The sequence below is a fragment of the Pan troglodytes genome, chromosome 15 (genome assembly GCF_028858775.2).
Source record: "Pan troglodytes isolate AG18354 chromosome 15, NHGRI_mPanTro3-v2.0_pri, whole genome shotgun sequence".
Taxonomy (NCBI): domain Eukaryota; kingdom Metazoa; phylum Chordata; class Mammalia; order Primates; family Hominidae; genus Pan; species Pan troglodytes.
In genome coordinates this window covers 18,748,360-18,771,967 of record NC_072413.2, presented here as the reverse complement: position 1 = coordinate 18,771,967, position 23,608 = coordinate 18,748,360, and the positions used below count along the sequence as shown (strand labels likewise).

General features: G+C 39.0%; 1 protein-coding gene and 1 non-coding gene across 7 annotated transcripts; both read left to right on the top strand.

Annotated features, from left to right (window-relative positions):
• Positions 1 to 89: 89 nt before the first annotated feature.
• On the top strand, positions 90 to 23,443 carry CCNB1IP1 (cyclin B1 interacting protein 1). Of its 6 annotated transcripts, none has more exons than XM_063792776.1 (8): positions 90 to 295; positions 3,655 to 3,705; positions 4,271 to 4,470; positions 6,857 to 6,934; positions 7,997 to 8,111; positions 17,125 to 17,458; positions 19,879 to 20,212; positions 21,924 to 23,443. In XM_063792776.1, the coding sequence occupies exons 6-8, from the start codon at positions 17,162 to 17,164 to the stop codon at positions 22,124 to 22,126; spliced, it is 834 nt and encodes a 277-aa protein (XP_063648846.1). In that variant the 5' UTR covers positions 90 to 295; positions 3,655 to 3,705; positions 4,271 to 4,470; positions 6,857 to 6,934; positions 7,997 to 8,111; positions 17,125 to 17,161; the 3' UTR covers positions 22,127 to 23,443. The 6 variants fall into 6 exon arrangements, with proteins under 6 accessions (XP_063648846.1, XP_003314282.1, XP_063648845.1 ...); XM_054665891.2 differs by lacking the exon at positions 90 to 295 and adding an exon at positions 2,736 to 2,983; XM_003314234.7 differs by lacking the exons at positions 90 to 295; positions 3,655 to 3,705 and adding an exon at positions 298 to 407.
• LOC112205493 (small nucleolar RNA SNORA79) lies at positions 10,344 to 10,491 on the top strand. The gene has a single exon (XR_002939445.1). It is a non-coding gene; the product is annotated as a small nucleolar RNA SNORA79 (small nucleolar RNA).
• Positions 23,444 to 23,608: the final 165 nt, after the last annotated feature.

Below are 23,608 nucleotides of genomic sequence, written 5' to 3'. Positions count from 1 at the left end.
TTGAATCGATCTAGACCGTTTATAATGGAATCTGTTGCCTAGCATAAGTTAAGCATGTTGAGGTCACAAAGGATAAGAAATTACCCTTAAGGGATGAAAATTCTTTGGAATAGAATGCAGTAGGCCCACGCAAACAACAACGTGTATAAATAGCTTAAATTAGCCTGTTTTTGCCTAAGTACATTAACTCAAAAGGAAACTTGGTTGAAGAAGTTCACTCCAAAAATAGTGCAAGAAGCATCACTGGTCCATAAAGAGGGGTGGAGTGGGTTACGTCATTTCAGCACCTTTTAAGGTAAAGGAGGAGGGAATCCTCTTGAACTCATTAGCCAATCAGGTTCTGAAGACACTTCCCAAGGCGACTTCCTGTCTCTCCACTTTCTTTCCCTCTCCGTTTTGGTGGGCTGGTGAGTGTGCGCTTAATTTTGCTCTCTCATTGTTTTGAATTTCTCTTCCATTTGAGTTATACACCCAGGTGGCAGGCCTTTATTTCAAGTCGGCATTGGAGTGTGTTTGAGTCGCAAGGAGATTAATTTCGGCTGCGTGGAGGTTGGGAGAAGGCAGTGAAATGCTCTTCCTGGCTTGTTTCCACGTGGGCCTCTGCAGTACTGGCTTTGCCTTCCATCTCCGAGTCCTGGTGACCCAGGAACAATAGACTGTGCTTCATGTGTACAGTGCGTGCATTTTGCTTGGCGGGAAAGATATTATCCTAATGCTGTTTTGATTTATATCTCCCTGGGTGAGGTCAGATTTCGGGAGAAGGCGTTCAGCTCAGTAGAGTTTAATTCTCCGGTGAGTGTCTAGAGGGCCCAGGTCCTTACTGGGTTTGTGGAAGCTGCAGCGTACCTTGCCTTTCCCCTGGCCTTTGCTCAGATCATTTCGGCTTTCTTGGTGAACCTGGGCAGCAAACTCTGAAGACAGATAAGCCTTAAAAGGAGCTCCTAATTTTTAATGTTGCCACTGTGGTGATTGTGTCCTTAAAAGCTATGGAAAAAGATTAGGGACCTTAGTTCAGGGCAAGCCTCTAGATTTAAATTCCAGCGCCACAGTTTACAGCTCTGGTGACCTTGGGAGAAGCAGTGAGCCATTCCGAGGCTTAGCTTTCCAAGATCAGATAAAATATATAAAAACTAGGCTCTAGTTGGTGTGTAATAAATGTTAGGTACCTTTAGAAGTAAGCAGTACTTATTTATTTACAGCAAGTATTTTGGATATCTGTTTTCTCATAAAAAGTTTTGCTTAGTGACCTTCAATGTCATTTCACTGAATTCCTTTCTTTTGGTACATGTTAATTTTTATGTGATGTTTGTGTTGGATATTCTTATAGGCAGAAAGTGTGAGAAAGACAAATAATAAACCAGTTAATCGAATGTAGTAATAGGTATTTGTAGGCCTCCCATAATTTTTATAATTCTCAAGCATTGTTAAAATTTATTTTTTGGGGCATGGCGGCGCATGCCTGTAATCCCAGCTACTCGGGAGGCTGAGGCAGGAGAATCGCTTGAACCCGGGAGGTGGAGGTTGCGGTGAGCCGAGATCGCGCCATTGCACTCCAGCCTGGGCAACAAGAGCGAAACTCTGTCTCAAAAAAAAAAAAAAAATATATATATATATATATATATATATATATATATGTATACACATCATATATATATATATTTTTGAATAGGTAATACATTCACATGGTTCAAAATTCAAAAGATATCAAAGTTTCTTATCCCCTTCCCTAAGCCATCCAATTCCTCTCCCTCATAACAGTGTTACTAAGATATTTTATGCATATAAGCAAATATGTGTAGGTATCCTTCCCTTTTACTATACCTACTCTACTATGTGTCTTACTTTTTCCACTTAAGTTCCATGAGTAGAGTGTTCACATTCTTCATAATGGTAACATAGTATTCTTTAAAAATTATTTTTTTTAAAAAATATATTTTTTCAGTAGGTTTTCGGGGTATAATGGTAACTCAGTATTCTAATTTATGTACCTACTATAATTTATTTAGCTTTTATCAGTAGGTATTCAGATAGTTTATGATCTTGATATTTCCCCCTCAAATGAATAACCTTGTAAATAAGTCAGTTGGCATAAAGGCATTTCAATTGGGTTTTGGTATATTCTTGTTTAAAAGGACTCTAGATATTTTGCAGTGCTTCCTATTTATATTTATTTTGTACACGATGGTGATTAGAAACCAATCAATACTCTAAACTTGATTGAGCAATAAAGGATTTTCTACCGAAAGGAAAATCATCTTGATGGCTTTTATGTGAATATATCTTTGCCCACTTTGGTTTGAGTGGGGATGGTTTATCTTGTTATGAGCATGTGTTTAATGCTGGGAAGGAGTGACAGCAGTGGCCCAGAACAACCAAGTCATTTTTGTATTCACAGGGGCAGAAAGGGCATGCTTTCAGTGTTTACTTAGAAAATGTGTGCTGGATATGCCCCTGAACTCATGGTGTTGAGGGAGTATTTTAGTATTAAGTTAGGAAAAGCTGAAATGTATTTTAGGATATAAACATGCAAAATAAAAAAGGAAGCGTTTGGGAATTTCTCCAAAGCTGTTTTAGTCTTAAGAGGCTTAGTTCCGGTTTTTTAGGTGGAAGTTTTGTGAGTTGGGAAAACATTGCATTCTTTCCAATGGAAGCATGCTTTTGTTAATAAGACTTCATAATACATTGGAGTCTTCATTGTTAAGTAGGAAATGAGGGGAAGGGGGAAGCAAACCTGTGTCTTTTTTGCTTGAAAGACAATATGGCCGGGCGCGGTGGCTCACGCCTGTAACCCCAACACTTTGGGAGGCCGAGAAGGGTGGATCACCTGAGGTCGGGAGTTCCAGACCAACCTGATCAACATGGAGAAACCCCGTCTCTACTAAAAATACAAAATTAGCCGGGCGTGTTGGTGCATGCCTGTAATCCCAGCTACTCGGGAGGCTGAGGCAGGAGAATCGCTTGAACCCGGGAGGTGGAGGTTGTGGTGAGCCGAGATCGCGCCATTGCACTCCAGTCTGGGCAACAAGAGTGAAAAAAAAAAAAGGACACAATATCTTGGAGTTGGAAGGGCCCTTATGAGTACTATATGAGTGACCTTTCTGGCTTCTGGGTTATTGTGAGAAGTGTGACTTTTTGTTGTTAAATTTGTTTTTATTGTAGATTCATGGGGTACATGTGCAGGTTTGTTTCAGGGTATATTGCATGATGCTGAGGTTTGGGCTTCTATTGATCCTGCCATCTAGGTAGTAAACATTGTACCCAATAGGAAGTTTTTCAGCTCTTGCCCCTCTCTCTCTTTTCCTCCTTTTGGAGTACCTAGTGTCTATTGTTCCCAACTTTTTGTTCCTGTGAACCCAGTATTTAGCTCCCTACACAAGATTTAGCTCCCAACGCAAGATTTAGCTCCCACTTATAAGTGAGAACATGCAATACTTGGTTTTCTGTTTTTGCGTAAATTCGTTTAGGATAATGGCCCCCAGCAGCATCCAGCAGCTCCAGTTGCTGCAAAGGACATGTTTTTTTTTTTTTTTTTTTTTTTAATGGCTGTGGAAAAGTGTGAAATTTTTAGGCAGAATATTTGCCTTTCTACTCACTAGCTGGTTGAGCTTGGGCAAGACATAGAAATAACATATTAAACATTTAACTCCATGCCAGCTACAGTGCAAAATGTATTTATTACCTCAGTCTTCACGGAAGTTTTAAGAGGTATGTAGTATTTGTCCTCATTTTACAGAGGGGACAGCTGAAGTTTAGAGAAGTTGCATAACTTACCCATGGGCACAGCAAATACATGAGAGAGCCAGGATTAAAATCTAGTTTAGTATGATTTCAAAATCTATTATTTTAGGGAATATTAATTAGTGCAGCTATGATGGAAAACAGTATGGAAATTTCTCAAAAAATTAAAAATAGAACTACCATATAATCCAGAAATCCCATTTCTGGGTATATTCAAAGGAAATAAAATTAGTATGTCAGAGATACCTATACTCCCATGTTCATTGCATCATTATTCACAAAATCCAAGATACGGAATTGACCTAAGGGTCCATCAACAGATGAATGGATAAAGCAAATATTATACATATGTACAGTGGAATACTATTCTGCCTTAAAAAGGAAGGAAACTGATAGTGAGTGGGAAATAAAACTTGGAGTCTGTTCTGATAGCAGTACCTTATATAACTATCTCTAAAGGAAAACTATACCAAGCTATTAGTTTAGTATTTACTTCCTATGAACAAAATTTTGTGTGTTCATTTTGTTTCAGGTTGAAGATGAAATCCACTGAGGAGGGAAGTCCAGCACCCTGTGTGCCAGTCCAGAACTGGCCCATCTGTAGACCCCCTGAAAATCATATGGGCTTGGATTTGGATATTCTCAACAGAAAGGGTTAAAGGCTGATGGTACCTAAAGCCTGGTACTTGAATTTTGATCAAGATAAGCTGCCTTAAGTTCTCTTCATTACACGTATGTGTGTTTTTTCTATCTAAAAAGCCTAGCTTAGAGATTCTTTGAGTTACCATTGTATCCTATAATGCTAGGTGGCACTGAGTAAATTGGAATAGAGTCAAAAGGAATGGTGATGAAATCTTAACACGAGTATCTGCTGATTTAGTATCAATTTGTAGTTTGTATTCGGCCTTCATGAAGCATCTGTTCACACATATAAAATGTACATTTTGGCTATGAACACTAGTACTTTGAAGTGATTACTGCCCACAGTCAACAAAATGCTGGGATCATTGACTGTTTATGGAGCATTTGCACAATACTTAGTAAATACGAAATGTCCTTTGTATGGTGGAATGACACTTGTTGAAGCATGCATGACTAGAATCCTGCAGGGAGCATCACACATTGGGAAAGGTATCACATATTTAACATCAGGATTTATGTGCCAGGCTTTGTGCTATGTGTCAAAACAAAAAGACCAGGCCTCTTGCAATCTGGGTTTTGTTTGTGAGTTGAGATTAATAGAGAAGTTGTTCCTTTCAACCTATAATTATTATCCTGTAAGAATACTTAGATCAAGTAGTTTTTTTTAATTTCCTTTTTAAAAAAAATTTATTTTAGGTTTGGAGAGATCAAGGAGTTTTAAGGTAGACATTGTTAAAACTGGAGAAACCTTTCACACCATGTCTTGCTTCTTGTCTACATTCTCTTAGTTAACCTTGCATCCTGCTGATCTGAAAACATTTTACATAATTAAAGCATTATAGAAGTATAGGGCAAGGAAGGAGTAAAATAACATTTTGATCATATCTGTCTGAGATATTTAAAATGCTTCAGTTTCTTTCCAACCTACTGAGCTAGCATGTCACTGCATTACATTTTAAAGCAAACCTTTAGCTCTGTGTATTTCCTGTAGGAAGTACCATGGTGAATTGAAGAGTATGGAGTTTTGATGGAATTGAATTTAAATCCTAGCTCTTACTAGTTAGGTGACCTTAGGAAATTTATGTAATTTTTCTGAGCCTCAATTTTCCTGTAAATAGGGGGTTGTAAAATTTAAATGATATAAATTCTATACTGCTTGACAGATAGGATTTCTAAAGAATGATAGCCACTGCTTTCTTTTCTGTCAGCTTATTTTAGACCCATTCTTAAAGGCACTGATGTCCAATGGAGCCTTCTCTTATGATGGAAATGCTCTATGTTTGTACTGCCAATTTAGCTATTGAGTAATGAAAATGTGACTAGGGTAATGGGAGAAATTTAATTTTTAACTCTAATTAAGTGGTTACTTATTGGACATGCAACTTTAAGGTCCACTTGTGACCCACTCTTTTTGCTTCATGAAGCCTTCCTTGACCAATCCTACTTCTTTTCTTAACCTTACTTGCTTTCTACTACTTATTTGGTGGTATGTTAATTTCTATGAGTCTTGTCTTTCTGGCTAGATTGTATCTGAGGTTATAGATTTTTAAATCTCCACACTGCTGCATGAAAAAGAACATAATGATGAAAGTATAACTGCAGTATTTTTAGCTAACAAGTTTTAGATGATCATTACAAGTAAATACAAAAAATTTTCTAGCTAGTAATTAGGTGAAGAGTAGGGAATAGTGTGAAGGTTGCCTGCAAAGATGAACTGCGTATCTAGTATGTATTTGACCTGAAAGTTCAGATGACACGCAAATGCTGGAAGAGGAAATTAAAGCAAGACTCTTTCTTACATTGCCATCTTGTGGCAGACTTGGGTTACAAATGTTACTAATTCAATTTTCCTATATAAAGGGAAGATTTTCTTCAGATTATTTTGACAAAGGATTACGAAGAGTAAAGGTTAAATACAATCCGGCATTGGCTCAAATGAAATTGAAACATGCTTTGAAAAAACTGACTATTTTGGATTATTTTCTCAGTTATCTGAATCTTACAAGTTATTGACTCCTTCCTCTTGCATAACTGTTTTCTTACTGTGAGGTTGTTGACCTTTATAGCCTTTCAGAAGTTGGTTAGACTATTGTGCAGTTTTATCCAAGCTTGTAAATTTATACAAAATTAAGCTTGTGTAGGGGTCCTGCTCGGTTTTTTGTTGTTGTTGTTGTTAAATTTTTTTGTTTTGTTCGAGACGGGGTCTTACTCTGTTGCCTAGGCTGGAGTACAGTGGCACGATCACAGCTCACTGTAACCTTGAACTCCTGATCCTGCCCTATTTGATATTGAGCTTGGGCATTTGGTGACATTCTCCAAATAGATGAGTCAATAATTTATATTAATGAATGGAGAGTTAAATAAAGGATGAACGGTTACTCTAAATTTTCTTGTGACTTGGTATAGAACATGCTGGTGTGAGTTGTCATGTAATCATAACCTTTGTGAATTTATTTATGTTTTTTAAATTTTCCAGAAATGATCCTAGATAATTGATAGATCCTGTGGTTCACCTGGATTTCTAGATAGAAGCTGGATTCATGTGATGCCAGAGGTAAGAGTAAGAGCAAAATCTTCATTTTTACCTCATTTGGATTTCTAATCACTTAGCAAGACTTGGGACTCGGTGTTATTAGTGGGTGGAATTTGGTAATTAAAAAAAATCCCCAGTTCTAACCATAGGAGAATTTTCCTGTTTAGGGATGAGGAGCCAGTGCTGGTTTGCCCTTCCCCAGTGATTTACAGTTTGCCATGATGAAATGCATGTTAAGTCCGTGTTTCAGCTGATCAGCCTGATTAAACACATGCTCTGAGCAGACTAAAGCTAGGGGCAAACACCTGCAATTGAATTCTGCTTGTTGGAATTCATACTGGGATTTAGTCTGTAATCCCAGGTAATTCTTAAATCTTAATAAATTATGAATTTGAGACTAATGTTTTGTTGTGCTTTGATCTTTTGTGATATCTCTATATCCCCAAAAAATCACTTTTGTGAGTTAGAACTAGGGTCAGGAATCATTAATCTAAAAGTTCAAACACTACAGAAAAAGCACTGGCAACTGGTATAATTCTATAGGCAATTTAGCCTGGCAGTTTTAAACTAATCATTATTTTATCAATCTATACATGTAGATTAAAGGAAACACAGAGTTGGTTAAATCAATTTTGTGAAGACTATACGGTACAACACTATAGAATCACTTAAAAGTTATGATACAGTTTTATGTTTATTGAAATAGAACGGTATTCATGACACATGAAAAACAGATTATATAGAGCAATATGTTTCTGCTTAAATATTTTTATATGCATATGTTTGCTTAAGAAAACTGAAAGGATATATATACTAAAATACTAGGGGGTTATTTTCTCTAGAATTGGGTTCTACAAGTAATCTTTTATTATTATAAACCTATTTTCTAATTTTATTGTATTCATGTATTGTAATATTTTAAAAGTCATTTTAGGTAACTTAGGACAAGCTTATATTCTTTACCCATGCCTGCATTTTCAGCAGAGAATTAGGTAGAAAGAAGGGTGAAATACAGGAAATACAAACAACTCAAAGTAATATCAGGACTTGAAATAATTTTTTAGCTTTTGTTGTCTTTTGCAGGAGTAAAATTTCAAGAGACTGAAACCAGATCTGAGTTTCGCTGTTCCAGTCTGGACCTCTTTGGTGCTGTAAATCCTGGATATACTGTAGATGAGTACTGCGTTTTTCTTTTATGGTAAGGCTTACGTTGAGATTGAGAAGCTTTGCCATATATATGAGTCTTTGAAAATTCAGGTTTGTGACTTCATGGCCAGCTGCTAAGGTGCTATAAATTTCACTTTTTTTTTTTTTTTTGATTCGGAGTCTCGCTCTGTCGCCCAGGCTGGAGTGCAGTGGCGGGATCTCGGCTCACTGCAAGCTCCGCCTCCCGGGTTCACGCCATTCTCCTGCCTCAGCCTCCCAAGTAGCTGGGACTACAGGCGCCCGCCACCACGCCAGGCTAATTTTTTGTATTTTTAGTAGAGACGGGGTTTCACCGTTTTAGCCGGGATGGTCTCGATCTCCTGACCTCGTGATCCGCCCGCCTCGGCCTCCCAAAGTGCTGGGATTACAGGCGTGAGCCACCGCGCCCGGCTAAATTTCACTTTTTAAAAGTCAGTTGAGGCCGGCGTGGTGGCTCACGCCTGTAATCCTAGCACTTTGGGAGGCCGAAGTGGGTGGATTGTCTGAGCTCAGGAGTTTGAGACCAGACTGGCCAACATGGCAAAACCCCATCTCTACTAAAAAAATACAAAAAATTATCTGGGCCTCGTGGTGTGCGCCTGTAGTCCCAGCTACTCAGGAGGCTGAGGCAGGAGGCTGAGGCTTGAACCCAGGAGGTGGAAGTTGTAGTAAGCAGAGATAGCGCAACTATACTCCAGCCTGGGTGATAGCGAGATTCCGTCTCCAAAAAAAAAGAGTCAATTAAAGATGTTGAGAAGTAGCATTGTATAGTGTATATATATGGGTTCTGGAGTCAGACTGAGTTCAAACGCATGCTCTATCACTTCACCAGTTATGCAGCATTGGCAAGTTTCCTAATATCTATGTCTTAGTTTTATATTTTAGAGGATGGCAATAGTATTTGACTCAGGGTGGTTATTTTGAAGATTAAATTAGTAAGGGTGTGGGTAAAGCATACGGTAAGTTCTCAGTTTGATGTTAACTATTTTGTCATCAGAATCCATGTGTATATTTCTCTTAGATTCTGTACTACCTGGCAATTTTTGACATCTGCATAATAGATTGACGAAAATTCTTTGTTTTGGCCTGACGTGATGGCTCATGCCTGTAAACCCAGCACTTTGGGAGGCGAGGTGGGCAGATCACCTAAGGTCAGGAGTTCAAGACCAGCCTGGCTAACATGGTGAAACCTCGTTTCTACCAAAAATACAAAAATTAGCTGGGTGTGGTGGCGTGCACCTGTAATCCCAGCTACTTCGGAGGCTGAGGCAGGAGAATCGCTTGAATCTGGGAGGCAGAGGTTGTGGTGAGCTGAGATCGCACCACTGCACTCCAGCTTGGGTGACAGAGCTAGACTTCGTCTCAAAAAAAAAGAGGAAATTCTTTGTTTTTATTGCTTATATATCTTTCTGTTAATTAGACTACCCCTCATTACCTTCACCCCTCCCCTCAAAACTTAATTAAGTTCTAGAATTAGTCATGGGCACTATAATGTGTATCTTTATATAATTGTTGGAATAACATTTTCTTTAGTTGATTAATCTTGATTTTGGTACTAACTTGTTATCTAGTTCCTCATTTTCCCTTGCTGGATCAGTTGATCCTTAATGATCTCTTCTAGTTCTTACTTTTTTTTTTTTTTTTTTTTTTTTTGAGACGGAGTCTTGCTCTGTTGCCCAGGCTGGAGTGCAGTGGCACGATCTCGGCTCACTGCAAGCTCCACCTCCCAGGTTCACGCCATTCTCCTGCCTCAGCCTCCTGAGTAGCTGGGAATACAGGCGCCCGCCACCGCGCCTGGCTAATTTTTTTTGTATTTTTAGTAGAGACGGGGTTTCACCATGGTCTCGATCTTCTGACCTCATGATCCACCCGCCTCGGCCTCCCAAAGTGCTGGGATTACAGGCGTGAGCCACTGCGCCCGGCCTCTAGTTCTTACTTAGATGTAATGATTCCTATCTTATAAGAGTCTCTTGATGTCTTCATTTTTTTTTTTTTTTGAGACAGGGACTCATTCCATTGCCCAGGCTGGAGTGCAGTGGCAAAATCAGGGCTCACTGCAGCCCTGGCTTCCCAGCCTCGGGTGATTCTCTCACCTCAGGCTCCCAAGTAGCTGGGACCACAGGCCACCATGCCTGGCTAATTTTTTGTACTTTTTGTAGAGATGGGGTTTTGCCATGTTGCCCAGGTTGGGATGTCTTTATTTTTTATAAACCTTTCTTAAATTAATGTGGTTGGAGTTAAACTTTGATGGCTGTTCCTCTCACTGCTTGAAGCCTTAGGCAGTGGGATTTTGATCCATCATATATCAAAAATGGCTTATCTTCACTCAGGGCACCATGAGGATGGGCTGGCTGTCCGTTAGTGCCTTCTGATTTTTGCGGAGTCATACAATTACTAAACGGGTGGTGATTCCAGATTAAGAAAATGTACCTGTGATTAAAAAAATAAAAGAAGCAGCCTAGTTTCAAAACACGAGCATATAGTAATTAGATAGCTGTCATCTGGCGCTGTGAAATAAAGCCAGTTGATTCTGAGAGTTACTGAAACATTATACTCTAAAGTCATTCATGTTCAAATTTTAAATTGTTTACTCAGTTTTTTAGAGTGGTTGCTCACACACGTCAGGGCAGTTTTAAAAATACACTTTTTGGCTGGGTGCGGTGGCTCACACCTATAATCCCAGCACTTTAGGAGGCTGAGGTGGGCGGATCACCTGAGGTCAGGAGTTTGAGACCAGCCTGGCCAACATGGTGAAACCCTGTCTCTACTAAAAATATAAAAATTAGTTGGGCATGGTGGTGTACACCTGCAGTCCCAGCTACTTGGGAAGCTGAGGCAAGAGAATCGCTTGAACCTGGGAGGTGGAGATTGTAGTAAGCCGCGATTGTGCCACTGCACTCCAGCCTGGGTGACAGAGTGAGATACTCCATCTCAAAAAAAAAAAATTTTATATATATATAAAAAAAACTTTTCTTTGCAGTATGAAGGTAGATAATTCTTCAAGTTAAAGATGGACTTTTTTCACCAGAAATGGCTTTATGGAATCAATTTGCAAAAATGTAAGAGGTGGCAAAGGAAAGAATAAAATAATGTTTTCATTTTCTTCTGTTATTCTTAGATCCTTTGGTAGATTGTAAACTCCATGAAAGCAGGATACCTTCTTTTTCCCTAAGGCTTGGCCCAAAAGAGATACCAAAAAAATACTTGCTTATATACTAACCTAGTCTCTGGGTGTGGGAGCCATAGAGGGTTCAGGGTGGGGTGGTGGGGAAGGTGGGGGAAGCCCTGATTGACAAACCAGGGCGGTTTCCAAAAGGAATTCTTGGCATATGTACTCAAGGAGGCATGTATAGAACATTCACTGTGGTATTGTTTTTAATTGTAAAACCTGGAATCAGTGCTTATTATAAGAATGACTGCCAAAACCAATCTATTTATGTGAGGAATAGATACATAAAACCTTACTGGTATTTAGTAGGAAATCTTTTATTGTTAATATTTTATTTACAATCTTACTTGATATTTATCATTGAGTTAAATTGCACATACCATTCAGGTATGGTTAAAAACTCATTTCTGCTTCATGTTGAAATATTCTCAATTGTTTTGGCTAAAGTATACTGTCCTATATGCTGTGTTTACATCCATGATGGTATATTTAACATGCAAGGGGTACAAAATAAAAATCCAAATATTGAAAGTCTGGTATACTTCACTGTTTTTGTAATGAGATTTAATACTCGTGCTTATACCAGAATCTCACAAATGGTATGCAACTGTAATAACTTGTGTTGGCCAGAATATGAAACGTATTCTTTAAATTAAGATTCTTGATCACGCCGATAATCCCAGCACTTCAGAAGGCCGAGCAGGGTAGATCACGAGGTCTAGGAGTTGAAGACCAGCCTGGCCAAGATGGTGAAACCCCGTCTCTACTAAAAATACAAAAAAAATTAGCTGGGTGGGGCAGCGTGCCTGTAGTCCCAGCTATGCGGGAGGCTGAGGCAAGGAATTGCTTGAACCAGGGAGGCGGAGGTTGTGGTGAGCTGAGATCGTGCCACTGCACTCCAGCATGGGTGACAGAGCAAGACTCCGTCTCAAAAAAAAAAAGATTCTTGAAGTTGCTTCATCGATAATATACATTTCATGAATATTCAGTAGTTTGTCTAAAAACAGTAAACAACTGAGTTAAACCATTTTACAAATTACAAGAAATATGTTAGGTCTTCAGGCAGTCAGACTTTTCTGTTGCAAATCTCAACTTTTGGCTATAAAAACAAGGTATCAAAATAAACAGGAAGTTACTTCTATGTGTTCAAATATAGCACAACTACTACTTGAAACTCAAAGCCTTTTCTCCTTAATTATAATATCTTCAGACTGCTTTTCTCTATATAGATTCTCATGGAAAGTATTTCTTTTTTTTTTTTTGAGACAGAGTTTGCTCTTGTTGCCCAGGCTGGAGTGCAATGGTGTGATCTCGGCTCACTGCAAACCCGCCTTCCAGGTTCAAGCTATTCTCCTGCCTCAGCCTCCTGAGTAGCTGGGATTACAGGCATGCACCACCATACCCAGCTAATTTTTGTATTTTTAGTAGAGACGGGGTTTCTCCATGTTGGTCAGGCTGGTCTCGAACTCCCGACCTCAGGTGATCCACCCACCTTGGCCCCCCCAAAGTGCTGGGATTATAGGCGTGAGCCATTGCGCCTGGCCTGATTCTCATGGAAAGTATTTCATATCTATAATTTTTTTTTTTGTTTTTGAGACGGAGTCTGGCTTTGTTGCCCAGACTGGAGTGCAGTGGCGTGATCTTGGCTCACTGCAACCTCTGCCTCCCAGGTTCAGGCTATTCTCCTGCCTCAGCCTCCCGAGTAGCTGGGATTACAGGTGCCTGCCACCACATCCAGCTAATTTTTGTGTTTTTTTGTAGAGATGGGGTTTGATCATGTTGGCCAGGCTGGACTCAGACTCCTGACCTCAGGTGATCCACCTGCCTTGGCCTCCCAAAGAGCTGGAATATAATTTTGTTATTCTGAGTAGTTTTGTCTTTGTGGTTGGTTGCCTTGGTTTTTATAGCCAATAAATATGATGAAATATCATTCTAAAAGCAAATGAAATACATTTCTAATATTTTGATGCATATTGTATCCCTTGCATGGTAAATATAACCTAGGAATGTTACAGACTAGACTACCACTCCATCAAATACTGAAGTTGTTGGAATGTTTGCTTTCTTGAATGTCGTGGTCACTCTGGCCTGGCCTTCACAACTCTTATTGTAAGTTATTCAGACTCTTTATGTTGGGAAGAATGAATTAAAGTTGTATATATGAAAAGCAAAACTTTAGAATTATTGAAAACAAGAGTATGATATTGGAGTAGACATAAGTACAAAAAGGAAAAGTTGATAAATTTGTGTACACTAAAATTCAAACTTATGTTTGCATGTCATATTACTGTTAAATGACTCCATATAAATCAAGAAAGTCATCAAAGGACATGAACAGGCAAATCACAGATAAGGATCCCTGAGTAGTCATTCAGATGAAAAAATGCTCACTCTTACGAGTAATGAAAGAGTTGTACATTAAAACAACACTGAGATACCATTTCGCTGTCATCAGATAGACAACAATGAAATACAGTAAAACAACTTGACATGTGTGCATGTTGCTGAATTTATAGCATTGGGCTCTTCTATACTTTGCTGGTGGCAGTGAAATTTATGCTTTTACTTTGGAGAGTGGTTTGGCAACATTTAGTTGATTTGAAGTTGCTGATATACTAACCCAGGCTCTGGGTGTTATATTCTAGAGGAATTTTTGGCACGTGGACTCAAGGAGACATGTACAGAATGTTCATTGCAGTATTGTTTTTAATTGTAAAAACCCGCAATCAATGTCTATTAGAAGAATGGATAAATTGTAGCATATTTGCAGTACATGGTGTTAAAATGAATTAATGTTAAGTATTTATTAACTTAGATACATCTCCAGGAAGTGATCATATTGCAGTGCAAAGGGAATTGGCTAGGATCACAAAGTTAGGTACTAGTCAAATTAGAATATTTTGCATTTTTCAACTTTAAATGAGTTGTACTATTTTTTGTATTAATATTTCTACATTTGGCATAGTTAAAACCAGAATTCACACAGAAGGCTCAAACAGCCAAAAACAGATGTTAGGGAGTATATGGTTCACACATGAAGATCTCCTTTTTTTGGAACTGGTTTATACCAAAATTAAATTACCACTTTAAAGTTATCAGAAGATATTTTAGGAAATGTACAAAGGCCTAATTACTCCGAAACAGATGACAAACCTTGTAGGAAGTTGCACAGTTTTTGACAGTTTTTTGTTTGAAGGAAAAAGATTTGATATTATGGTTTGGCACTACTCAGAAAGGGGTTTGCAGGGTTTGATGTCCACTGCGTGGCTAATTGCATCTGTTACTAATTCATAATAGGTTCACAACATCTGGAAAGATGGCTACAAAAGATGGTATAAGGCTGGGCATGGTGGCGCACGCCTGTAATCCCGGCACGTTGGGAGGCCGAGGTGGGTGGATCACTGGAGGTCAATAGTTTGAAACCAGCTTGGCCAACATGGCGAGACCCTGTGTCTACTAAAAATACAAAAATTAGCGGGGTGTGGTGGCATGTGCCTGTAATCCCAGCTACTCGGGAGGCTGAGGCAGGAGAATCATTTGAACCCGGAAGGCGGAGGTTGCAGTGAGCCGAGATCGCGTCACAGCACTCCAGCCTGGGCGACAGAGTGAGACCCTATCTGGAAAAGAAAAAAAAGCTTCATTAAGGTTTATATCCTGAGGACCCGTCTAGCTTTCCTCTTCAGGTTAATTTTTAATCTGAATTCTAACAGATCCATATAGATTAAGCAGAAAATAATTACCTAAAGCAGCTGCTATGGGTAAGCACAGAAGGGCAAAGAAAATGACAGGCAACAGCATTAGAGTAAAACTGGCACAGTGCAATCATTTAAACACTGCTAGCAGTTCCAGGAGAGCACGCAGGTAGGTCACCTCAAAGTTCTGACCCTCAATACTATCAATTAATTAAATAATTTTTTTTTTTTTTTTTTTTTTAAAGACGGAGTGTCGCTCTTGTTGCCGTGGCTGGAGTGCAATGGTGCGATCTCGGCTCACTGCAACCTTTGCCTCCTGGGTTCAAGTGATTCTCCTGTCTCAGCCTCCCGAGTAGCTGGGATTGCAGGCGTCCACCACCACGCCCAGCTAATTTTTGTATTTTAGTAGAGAGAGGGTTTCACCGTGTTGGCCACGCTGGTCGGGAACTCCTGACCTCAGGTGATTTGCCCGCCTCAGCCTCCCAAAGTGTTGGGATTACAGGCGTGAGCCACCGCGCCCGGCCCACTATCGCTTAATTTAAAGAGCTGTAATGCATGTTTGTAATGCAGACTCAAGGAAAATTATAATTTCCTTAAATGTGTATAGAGGATGTGTGAGAGTGGAAAGATGTCTATTCCAAGGTGGATAAAAAATAAAATGGTGGACTACCTCAACATGGAGGTGCCAGCTGTCCAATTACAGCTGTCACACTGTTTCTGGGAATTTCTCCCGATTCTTAGCCGGAGCTGCGGCCCGCAACTCCCTCAGCCTGGCAGGTCCCAGGATGCTTCGGGGCAACCCCACGCATGCGCGCTCTGGCGTAGTTCCTGAAGCACTCGCTCGCAGAGAATCCTGGAATCTTCGCTTGTGGAGCTGTGGAGGCAACGGAGTTTTTCCGCGCTTTTTCTTTCAGCCTCAGATTAAGTATCATTTATTACTATTATTTTCTCTACTGAGCGTGGAAAGCTGGCTGAAAATTCCAGAGTGTAATTTCTGTGGGTCTGTTTCTCTAAAACTTGCCCCTCACGCAGCTTGTACAGAAGTTAGATTGGCGCTTACTCCCAGCTGGTGGAAGATTCGGGATTAGCTGCGCCTCTGCTGCGTGAGAGAGGGCTCAGCTTTAAAGCTTCCCAGCTCCTCTGCTTTCCCGCTGCCCCCTACTCTGCCGGATGTAAAATAGGTCTCTTAATCTTAACTGTGGCTGCCAGGTGACATACCTGAGGAAACTCACTCAGCGGGGCTATTGGGATAAAGGTGTGCGAGTGTTCTTTTCTATTGACCCGGAGGGCCAAGGCAATTTTTTTTTTTTTTTTTTTTTTTTCTGAGACGGAGTCTTGTCGCCAGCTGGAGTGCAATGGCGCCATCCCGGCTCACTGCAAGCTCCGCCTCCCGGGTTCAAACGAGTCTCCTGCCTCAGCCTCCTGAGTAGCTGGGACTACAGGCGCCCGCCACCACACCCAGCTAATTTTTTGTATTTTTAGTAGCGATGGGGTTTCACCATGTTAGGCTGGTCTCGAACTCCTGACCTCGTGATCCACCCGCCTTGGCCTCCTAAAGTGCTGGGATTATAAAGGGGTGAGCCACCGCGCCCGGCCTATATATGTATGTTTTGAGAGAGATTCTTGCTCTGTCCCCCAGGCTGGCGTGCAGTGATACGATCTCGCTTCACTGCAACCTCTGCCTCCCGGATTCAAGCGATTCTCCTGCCTCAGCCTCCCGAGTAGCTGGGATTAGAGGCTTGAATCACCACGCCTGGCTAATTTTTGTATTTTTAATAGGGACTGGGTTTCACCATGTTGGCCAGGCTGGTCTGGAACTCCTGACCTGAAGGGACCCGCCTGCCTTGGCTTCCCAAAGTGCTGGGATTGTACGCTTGAGCCACTGAGCCTGGCCCACGTATATATTATTTTTGACGTTAGCAACATCTGTAACCACCTTTGTCTTTACCTTTATCCTTAAAGCGTTTTTAGAAAACCGGACAAACGAGCACAATTAATATTATTGAGTAACTGAAATCAATATATCAATTATAATAAATACAAGGAATATAATAAAATGTGCAGTATTTTATGATAAAAACGTGCATGTTATATTTATTTTTTACTTATTATTTTATTTTCATTGCAATTTAACTTACTTGGCCTTTTTATTTACCCCTTCTTAGGACTCTCTTCAGCTTCTGGAGACCTCACTATCCTATTATGTCTTTGTGTGAAGACATGCTGCTTTGTAATTATCGAAAGTGTCGCATCAAACTCTCTGGCTATGCATGGGTCACTGCCTGCTCTCACATCTTCTGTGATCAGCATGGCAGTGGTGAGTTTAGTCGCTCACCAGCTATCTGTCCTGCCTGCAACAGTACCCTTTCTGGAAAGCTAGATATTGTCCGCACAGAACTCAGTCCATCAGAGGAATATAAAGCTATGGTATTGGCAGGACTGCGACCAGAGATCGTGTTGGACATTAGCTCCCGAGCACTGGCCTTCTGGACATATCAGGTTAGTGCTTAGTCTAGTTTCTCTTGAGCATGTGATTTATGGCATTTGTGGGAACTTCTAGTGTCTTTCCTTCATTGTATTATTATTAATTTTTTATGAGTATATGAGAAACTTTTTATTAAATTGTTTTCAAAAGCAATGTTTATTGTTGAAAATCAAAAGGAAGAAAATTAAAGCACTCATAATTCCATCACTCAGAGATAACCATTGTTTATATTTTGGGTATACACACACACACACACACACACACTCACACACTCTCTCTCTCCTGTATAAAAGTAAGATAATAACACACACACTTTTATTGTTAAGAGTTGACAGTATATTATATCTGGTATGAATTTTTCTTCCTTTTGAGACGGGGTTTTCTTGTGTTGCCCAGGCTAGTCTGTAACTCCTGGGTTCAAGCCATTCTCCCGCCTCAGCCTCCTGAGTAGCCTGTGCTTCACTTGGTATGAATATCTTGTTAAATATTTTTTAGTTAACTATTCTATAATCATATTTTAATGGTTATATTGTATCATAATTTATTTCCAAGTTATTAAAATGCTATGATAAGCATTCTTATCAAATACGCATCCTTAACTTTTTCCCTTTATGATTTCTACTTTTAGTATTTCCTTTGAAAGACCTCCCTGTGGATGACTTTAAGCATGTCCTTGAATGTATTGTTATATCTTACATATACACTTATACTTCTTAAGGATGTTTGTCATCTGTCAAGTAACTTTTTATTATATTTTTCTGGGTAAGTTGTTTCTCTTACATGCTCCTCCATTTTTCAACTCCTTTGGTTAAATACCAAATAGTGTTTTTGCTGGCTTATGTGGTGAGAGTATGTTTATTTTTGTAAGCAACTGCCAAATTGTCTTCCAAAGTGGCTGTACCATTTTATATTGCCAGCAGCAATGAATGAGAATTCCTGTTGCTCCACATCTTTGCCAGAAGTTGGTATTGTCCATGTTCTGGGTCTTGGCCATTTTAATAGGTGTATAGTGGTGTCTCATTTTAATTTGCATGTCTCTGATGACATATGATGTGGAGCATCTTTTCGTATGCTTTTTTGCCTTTTTTTTTTTTTTTTTGGTGAGGTGTATATGAAGTTCTTGGTCTTTTTTTTTTTTTTTTTTTTTTTTGAGACGGAGTCTCGCTCTGTCGCCCAGGCTGGAGTGCAGTGGCGCGATCTCGGCTCACTGCAAGCTCTGCCTCCCGGGTTCACGCCATTCTCCTGCCTCAGCCTCCCTAGTAGCTGGGACTACAGGCGCCCGCCACCACGCCCGGCTAATTTTTTGTATTTTTAGTAGAGGCGGTGTTTCACTTTGTTAGCCAGGATGGTCTCGATCTCCTGACCTCATGATCCGCCCGCCTCTGCCTCCCAAAGTGCTGGGATTACAGGCATGAGCCACCGCGCCCGGCCGAGTTCTTGGTCTATTTTTAAATTGTTTTCTTATTGTTGAGTTTTAAGTGTTCTTTTTATCCTTACTGTTGAGTTTGAAGTATTCTTTGATCCTTTATCAGAGCTATCTTTTGCAAATATACTCTCCTGATCTGTGGCTTGTCTTTTTATTCTCTTACAGGGTCTTTCACAGAGCAGAGATTTTTAAGTTTAATGAAGTCCTGCTTCTCAATTTTCTCTTTCACGGGTTATACCTTTGTATTTTAAAAGTCACTGCCAAATCCAAGATCACCTGGATTTTACCCTATGTTATCTTCTGGGAGTTTCATAGTTTTGCATTTTATGTTTAAGTCTGTGAACCATTTTGAGTTTATTTTTGTGAAAAGTGTAAGATCTGTCTAGATTCATTGGGTCCTCAATTTTTTGCTGGCTATTGGCCAGAGGCTGTTCTTAGTTACTTGCCTCTTGGGCCTTCCTGACATGACTGCTTGCTTCCTCAAAGCCAGCAAGGGAGTGTGTCTCCGAGTAAGACAGACCTTATAGTCTTAGGTAATATACTTATGAAGTGACAACCTGTCACATTTTCTGTAGTAGTCTAGTCACAGGTCCTGCCCATGTGCAAGGGGATAGGGAGTTACACAAGGGTGTATGTACCAGGAGACGATAATTTGCGGTTGTCTTAGAGTCTGTTCTTCATGCTGTGGATTACTTGAAAAATGGGATTATATTTCTTAAAAACCTTTGGAAAACATGTCACTTGTTAAGACAAATACTCAGTTCTTTCGGTGGTATAAAGTTAGTGGTTTGAGAGTATTCTTCCAGACTTTTTTCTATGCATTTAGTAACATAACTTATTGTTTTCGGTGCCTCATTGTGTATCCTGATTGCTTCTTAAACTGGGTTCTAAATGTTAAAATAACATCCCTATATAAGCATCTTTCTCTTCCTTTTGTGTTTGTATAACATTTTACAATACATAACTTTGTACCCAATACCTTAAAAATCTTTTTTCTTTTGGAACCAGGTACATCAGGAACGTCTCTATCAAGAATACAATTTCAGCAAGGCTGAGGGCCATCTGAAACAGATGGAGAAGATATATACTCAGCAAATACAAAGCAAGGATGTAGAATTGACCTCAATGAAAGGGGAGGTTACCTCCATGAAGAAAGTACTAGAAGAATACAAGAAAAAGTTCAGTGACATCTCTGAGAAACTTATGGAGCGCAATCGTCAGTATCAAAAGCTCCAAGGCCTCTATGATAGCCTTAGGCTACGAAACATCACTATTGCTAACCATGAAGGCACCCTTGAACCATCCATGATTGCACAGTCTGGTGTTCTTGGCTTCCCATTAGGTAAGAAAGGACATGTATCAAATGTCTGTTCTTTAAATCAATGATTTTTTATACTGCTCTGCCCACTTCCAAGCATTCAGTGGAGACGATAAGGATAAGACAAGCATTGAGTTGTGGTAGGCTCTGAATTCTTCACCCATGTTTCAACCTGTACATCATTGCTTTTATCTATTGTATTTGCTTACATTTAAATTAAAGCTTTAATTTGAGCAGTTAATCTCTGCAAAATGAAAGTTTGCAAATTGCTACATTAAGTTAAAAGCTACGTAGTTGTAGTAATAATAATATTAGCTGTCATTTATTGATTCCTAAGTGCTAGGCACTGTTGTGTTTTATATAAATTCATATAATTTACAAAACTTTATGAAGTAAGTATTATTATCCTTCTTTTATACAGATGAGAAAGCTGAGGCACAGAAAGTTAAGTAATTTGGTCAATATCACTAACCTGTTTTCAGAGCCTATACTCTTAACCATTTGCTATCCTCCAAGAAGGCCATGTTTCAATTTTTTTCACCTGCCAATACTGATTGTACAGTTCCTAAGTTGTCAGTTTGTTTGTTTTGTTCTTTTGTCTAATCATTTTTCCATTTATCAAATATTTAGCAAATATGTTTTATGTACCAGCTTGCTAGGTATGATCCTAACTAATGAGGATATAAAGGTTATCCAAATAGGATTCTTTCTTTAAATCACAATCTAGTATGATGCCATCTCTTTTCTGCTTGTTAGGTGCCTTGCAGACGGAATGAATCTCATATCTTCCTGAGCTCTCTCCTTTATACTACTCTTTATGCAACAAAATCCAATAGATTTTTGCTATGCTATTAATGGAAATTGTTTTTGGCATACAAAAAAGTGAAGCCTCTTGTGCTGGACTTTCCTAATACTCATTTTTGGATATTTACTATAGGCTGAGGAAAAAGATTTAATAGGGGAGGAACTGATGTCTTAGAAAAGGTGTGAGGTGGTCAGGTGCGGCCCAGCACTTTGGGAGATTGAGGTGGGAGAATCACTTGAGTCCAGGAGTTTGAGACCAGCCTGGGCAATATAGTGAGACCCTGTCTCTACAAAAAAAAAGGTGGGGGGCAGGTATGAGGTGATGAGATGAGGAATATCAGATATAAGAATAAAAACCTAAATTTCTGCTTAACTTTCAGTTTTACTTATATAATGTAATTTAGTCAGAGTTACTGTAAATGGGCATTATAGATATACTTATTTTTTTGTCACTGTCCACATTTGTCTTATTTTTTTCATATTCACCAGTTCTTTCCCATTCCTCTTTTTGTACACAGTTAACCTTTTTATGTCCTGCTGCCACTGTTAGCTTGAAGGATATATAGTCAGCATTTTCCTTTAGTTATTTGGTCCTTTAAAACCTGTAAAAGCCAAGGAAGGGTTCAGTGGAAGTAGTTAAATGTTCATTTAATCAGATCTATTATCTGCTTTGTCTTAAGCCTATGCTAATTGATATTGGGTCATGGTATATGCCAATATTTCAGTTATATTTTTTTCTAGAATGTTTATTGCAATGTTTTTAAAAAAAATTCTTAACCTGGGGCAAAAGATTTTATATGTCTGTTTTTTTCTAAGACAAATATTGGAGAAAAAATATATATTCATATATATATATTTGATGATTCCTCTGAAGTAGATTATATAGATAACAAATGAATAAAATTATGTTTTTCCTTTTTTTCTGCCCTAGGTAACAACTCCAAGTTTCCTTTGGATAATACACCTGTTCGAAATCGGGGCGATGGAGATGGAGATTTTCAGTTCAGACCATTTTTTGTGGGTTCTCCAACAGCACCTGAACCCAGCAACAGCTTTTTTAGTTTTGTCTCTCCAAGTCGTGAATTAGAGCAGCAGCAAGTTTCTAGCAGGGCCTTCAAAGTAAAAAGAATTTGAGCCACGCATGGTGTCACGCACCTGTGATCCCAGCTACTTAGGAGGTTGAGGCTGGGAGGATCACTTGAGCCCAGGAGTCTGAGGCTATAGTGATCTAAGATCATGCCACTGCACTCTAGCCTGGGCAACAGAGTGAGACCCTGTTTCTAAAAAAAAATAAAGATAATTTAGCTAACTTTACAGAATGTTTCTATGTTCATCTTCAGTGATTTCATTTAGCAAATCTTTTTTCTAGATAGGACTCCCCAGCTTCTCTGTGCTTTTAAGTCTCTGAAGTTGTTTTCACATTATCAACATAACAAACTCATTGGTAGTGGGGAGTGGTTTAGAGTCTGGTTTCTTTGTTTCTATTATTTAAAGCATAAGCATTTTATTAATCTCAATTCCATTGTGAACTGCTGAATTTTCATCCCTAGTGTGAGAAGGTCACAATAGTATTTGTTTCAATAGATAACTCTTTCTCCCTGTGCTGTTTCTCACTGAGCTGTGGTGTTTATGCCTTAAGTACCTGTGTTATATGCTACATGTTGCTTTGAATTCTGGTATTTATGCATATCTGTGTATGTAAGTATGTTAATGTACACTGATATTTTGGTGTATTTGCCAGTATGTTTATGTGAAAATTTTGGTCTTGGAAAATGGTGGGTGATGTGTGGCTTGTTATTTGGGTGTGTGTATTTATTTGTATATATTTATGTATTTACCTTCGTATTAACTTGTTTGGAGGTGTGCTTATGTCAGTGAACGAGAGTACAATTTGATGCATGTATGTTCAGTCCCTATTTGTATTTAAAAATAACTCACGTTGATGAAGTTATTTTTTAAAGTTAATTTTTTTGGCATTTACAGTCGGCCCTCTGTATCCATAGGTTCTGCTTCTGCAGATTCAGCCAACCATATATCAAAAATATTTGAGAAAAAATAAAAATAATATAAAAAAATACTATAAATATAAAAAATTAAAAACCAATACTATATAACAACTATTTGGATAGCATTTACATTGTAGGTATTATAAATAATTTAGAGGTGATTTAAAGTATTTGGGAGAATCTGTAGGTTATATGCAAATACCATGCCATTTTATAAAAGTGACATGAGCATCCAAGGATTTTGGTATCCATGAGGGTTCCTGGAACCAATCCCCCAAAGATACCAAAGGAAGACTATTTTAAAATAAAGCCACTTCTTTACCTTTTTGTCAACTGTTGCCTTGGGTTTACTTATTTAGGAATGCACTTCTGCAGAAAGTTTACCAATGTGTTATTGATCTTGAGATTGTATTAAAATAAAAGATTTATTTATTGTTTTCCTTTATTTAGTGAGTATTTCTGACTATTATGGGAATTAAATTCTGTTTAATTATGCATTTATTTATTTAAAATGTAGAGCCATGATAGAAATTTGAAGGACATTCTCAGTAACTTTATGTCCTGTTAGAGGAAAGATTTGAAAGCATACTGGCTGGAGAGGCAGAAGATC

Bases quoted from the DNA above. Each gene is read 5' to 3' on its own strand.
- CCNB1IP1 (XM_063792776.1), top strand. From the start codon at position 17,162: ATGTCTTTGTGTGAAGACATGCTGCTTTGTAATTATCGAAAGTGTCGC. The intron at 17,459-19,878 runs GTTAGTGCTTAG...TTTTGGAACCAG, and splicing joins TGGCCTTCTGGACATATCAG to GTACATCAGGAACGTCTCTA. The intron at 20,213-21,923 runs GTAAGAAAGGAC...TTTCTGCCCTAG, and splicing joins TGTTCTTGGCTTCCCATTAG to GTAACAACTCCAAGTTTCCT.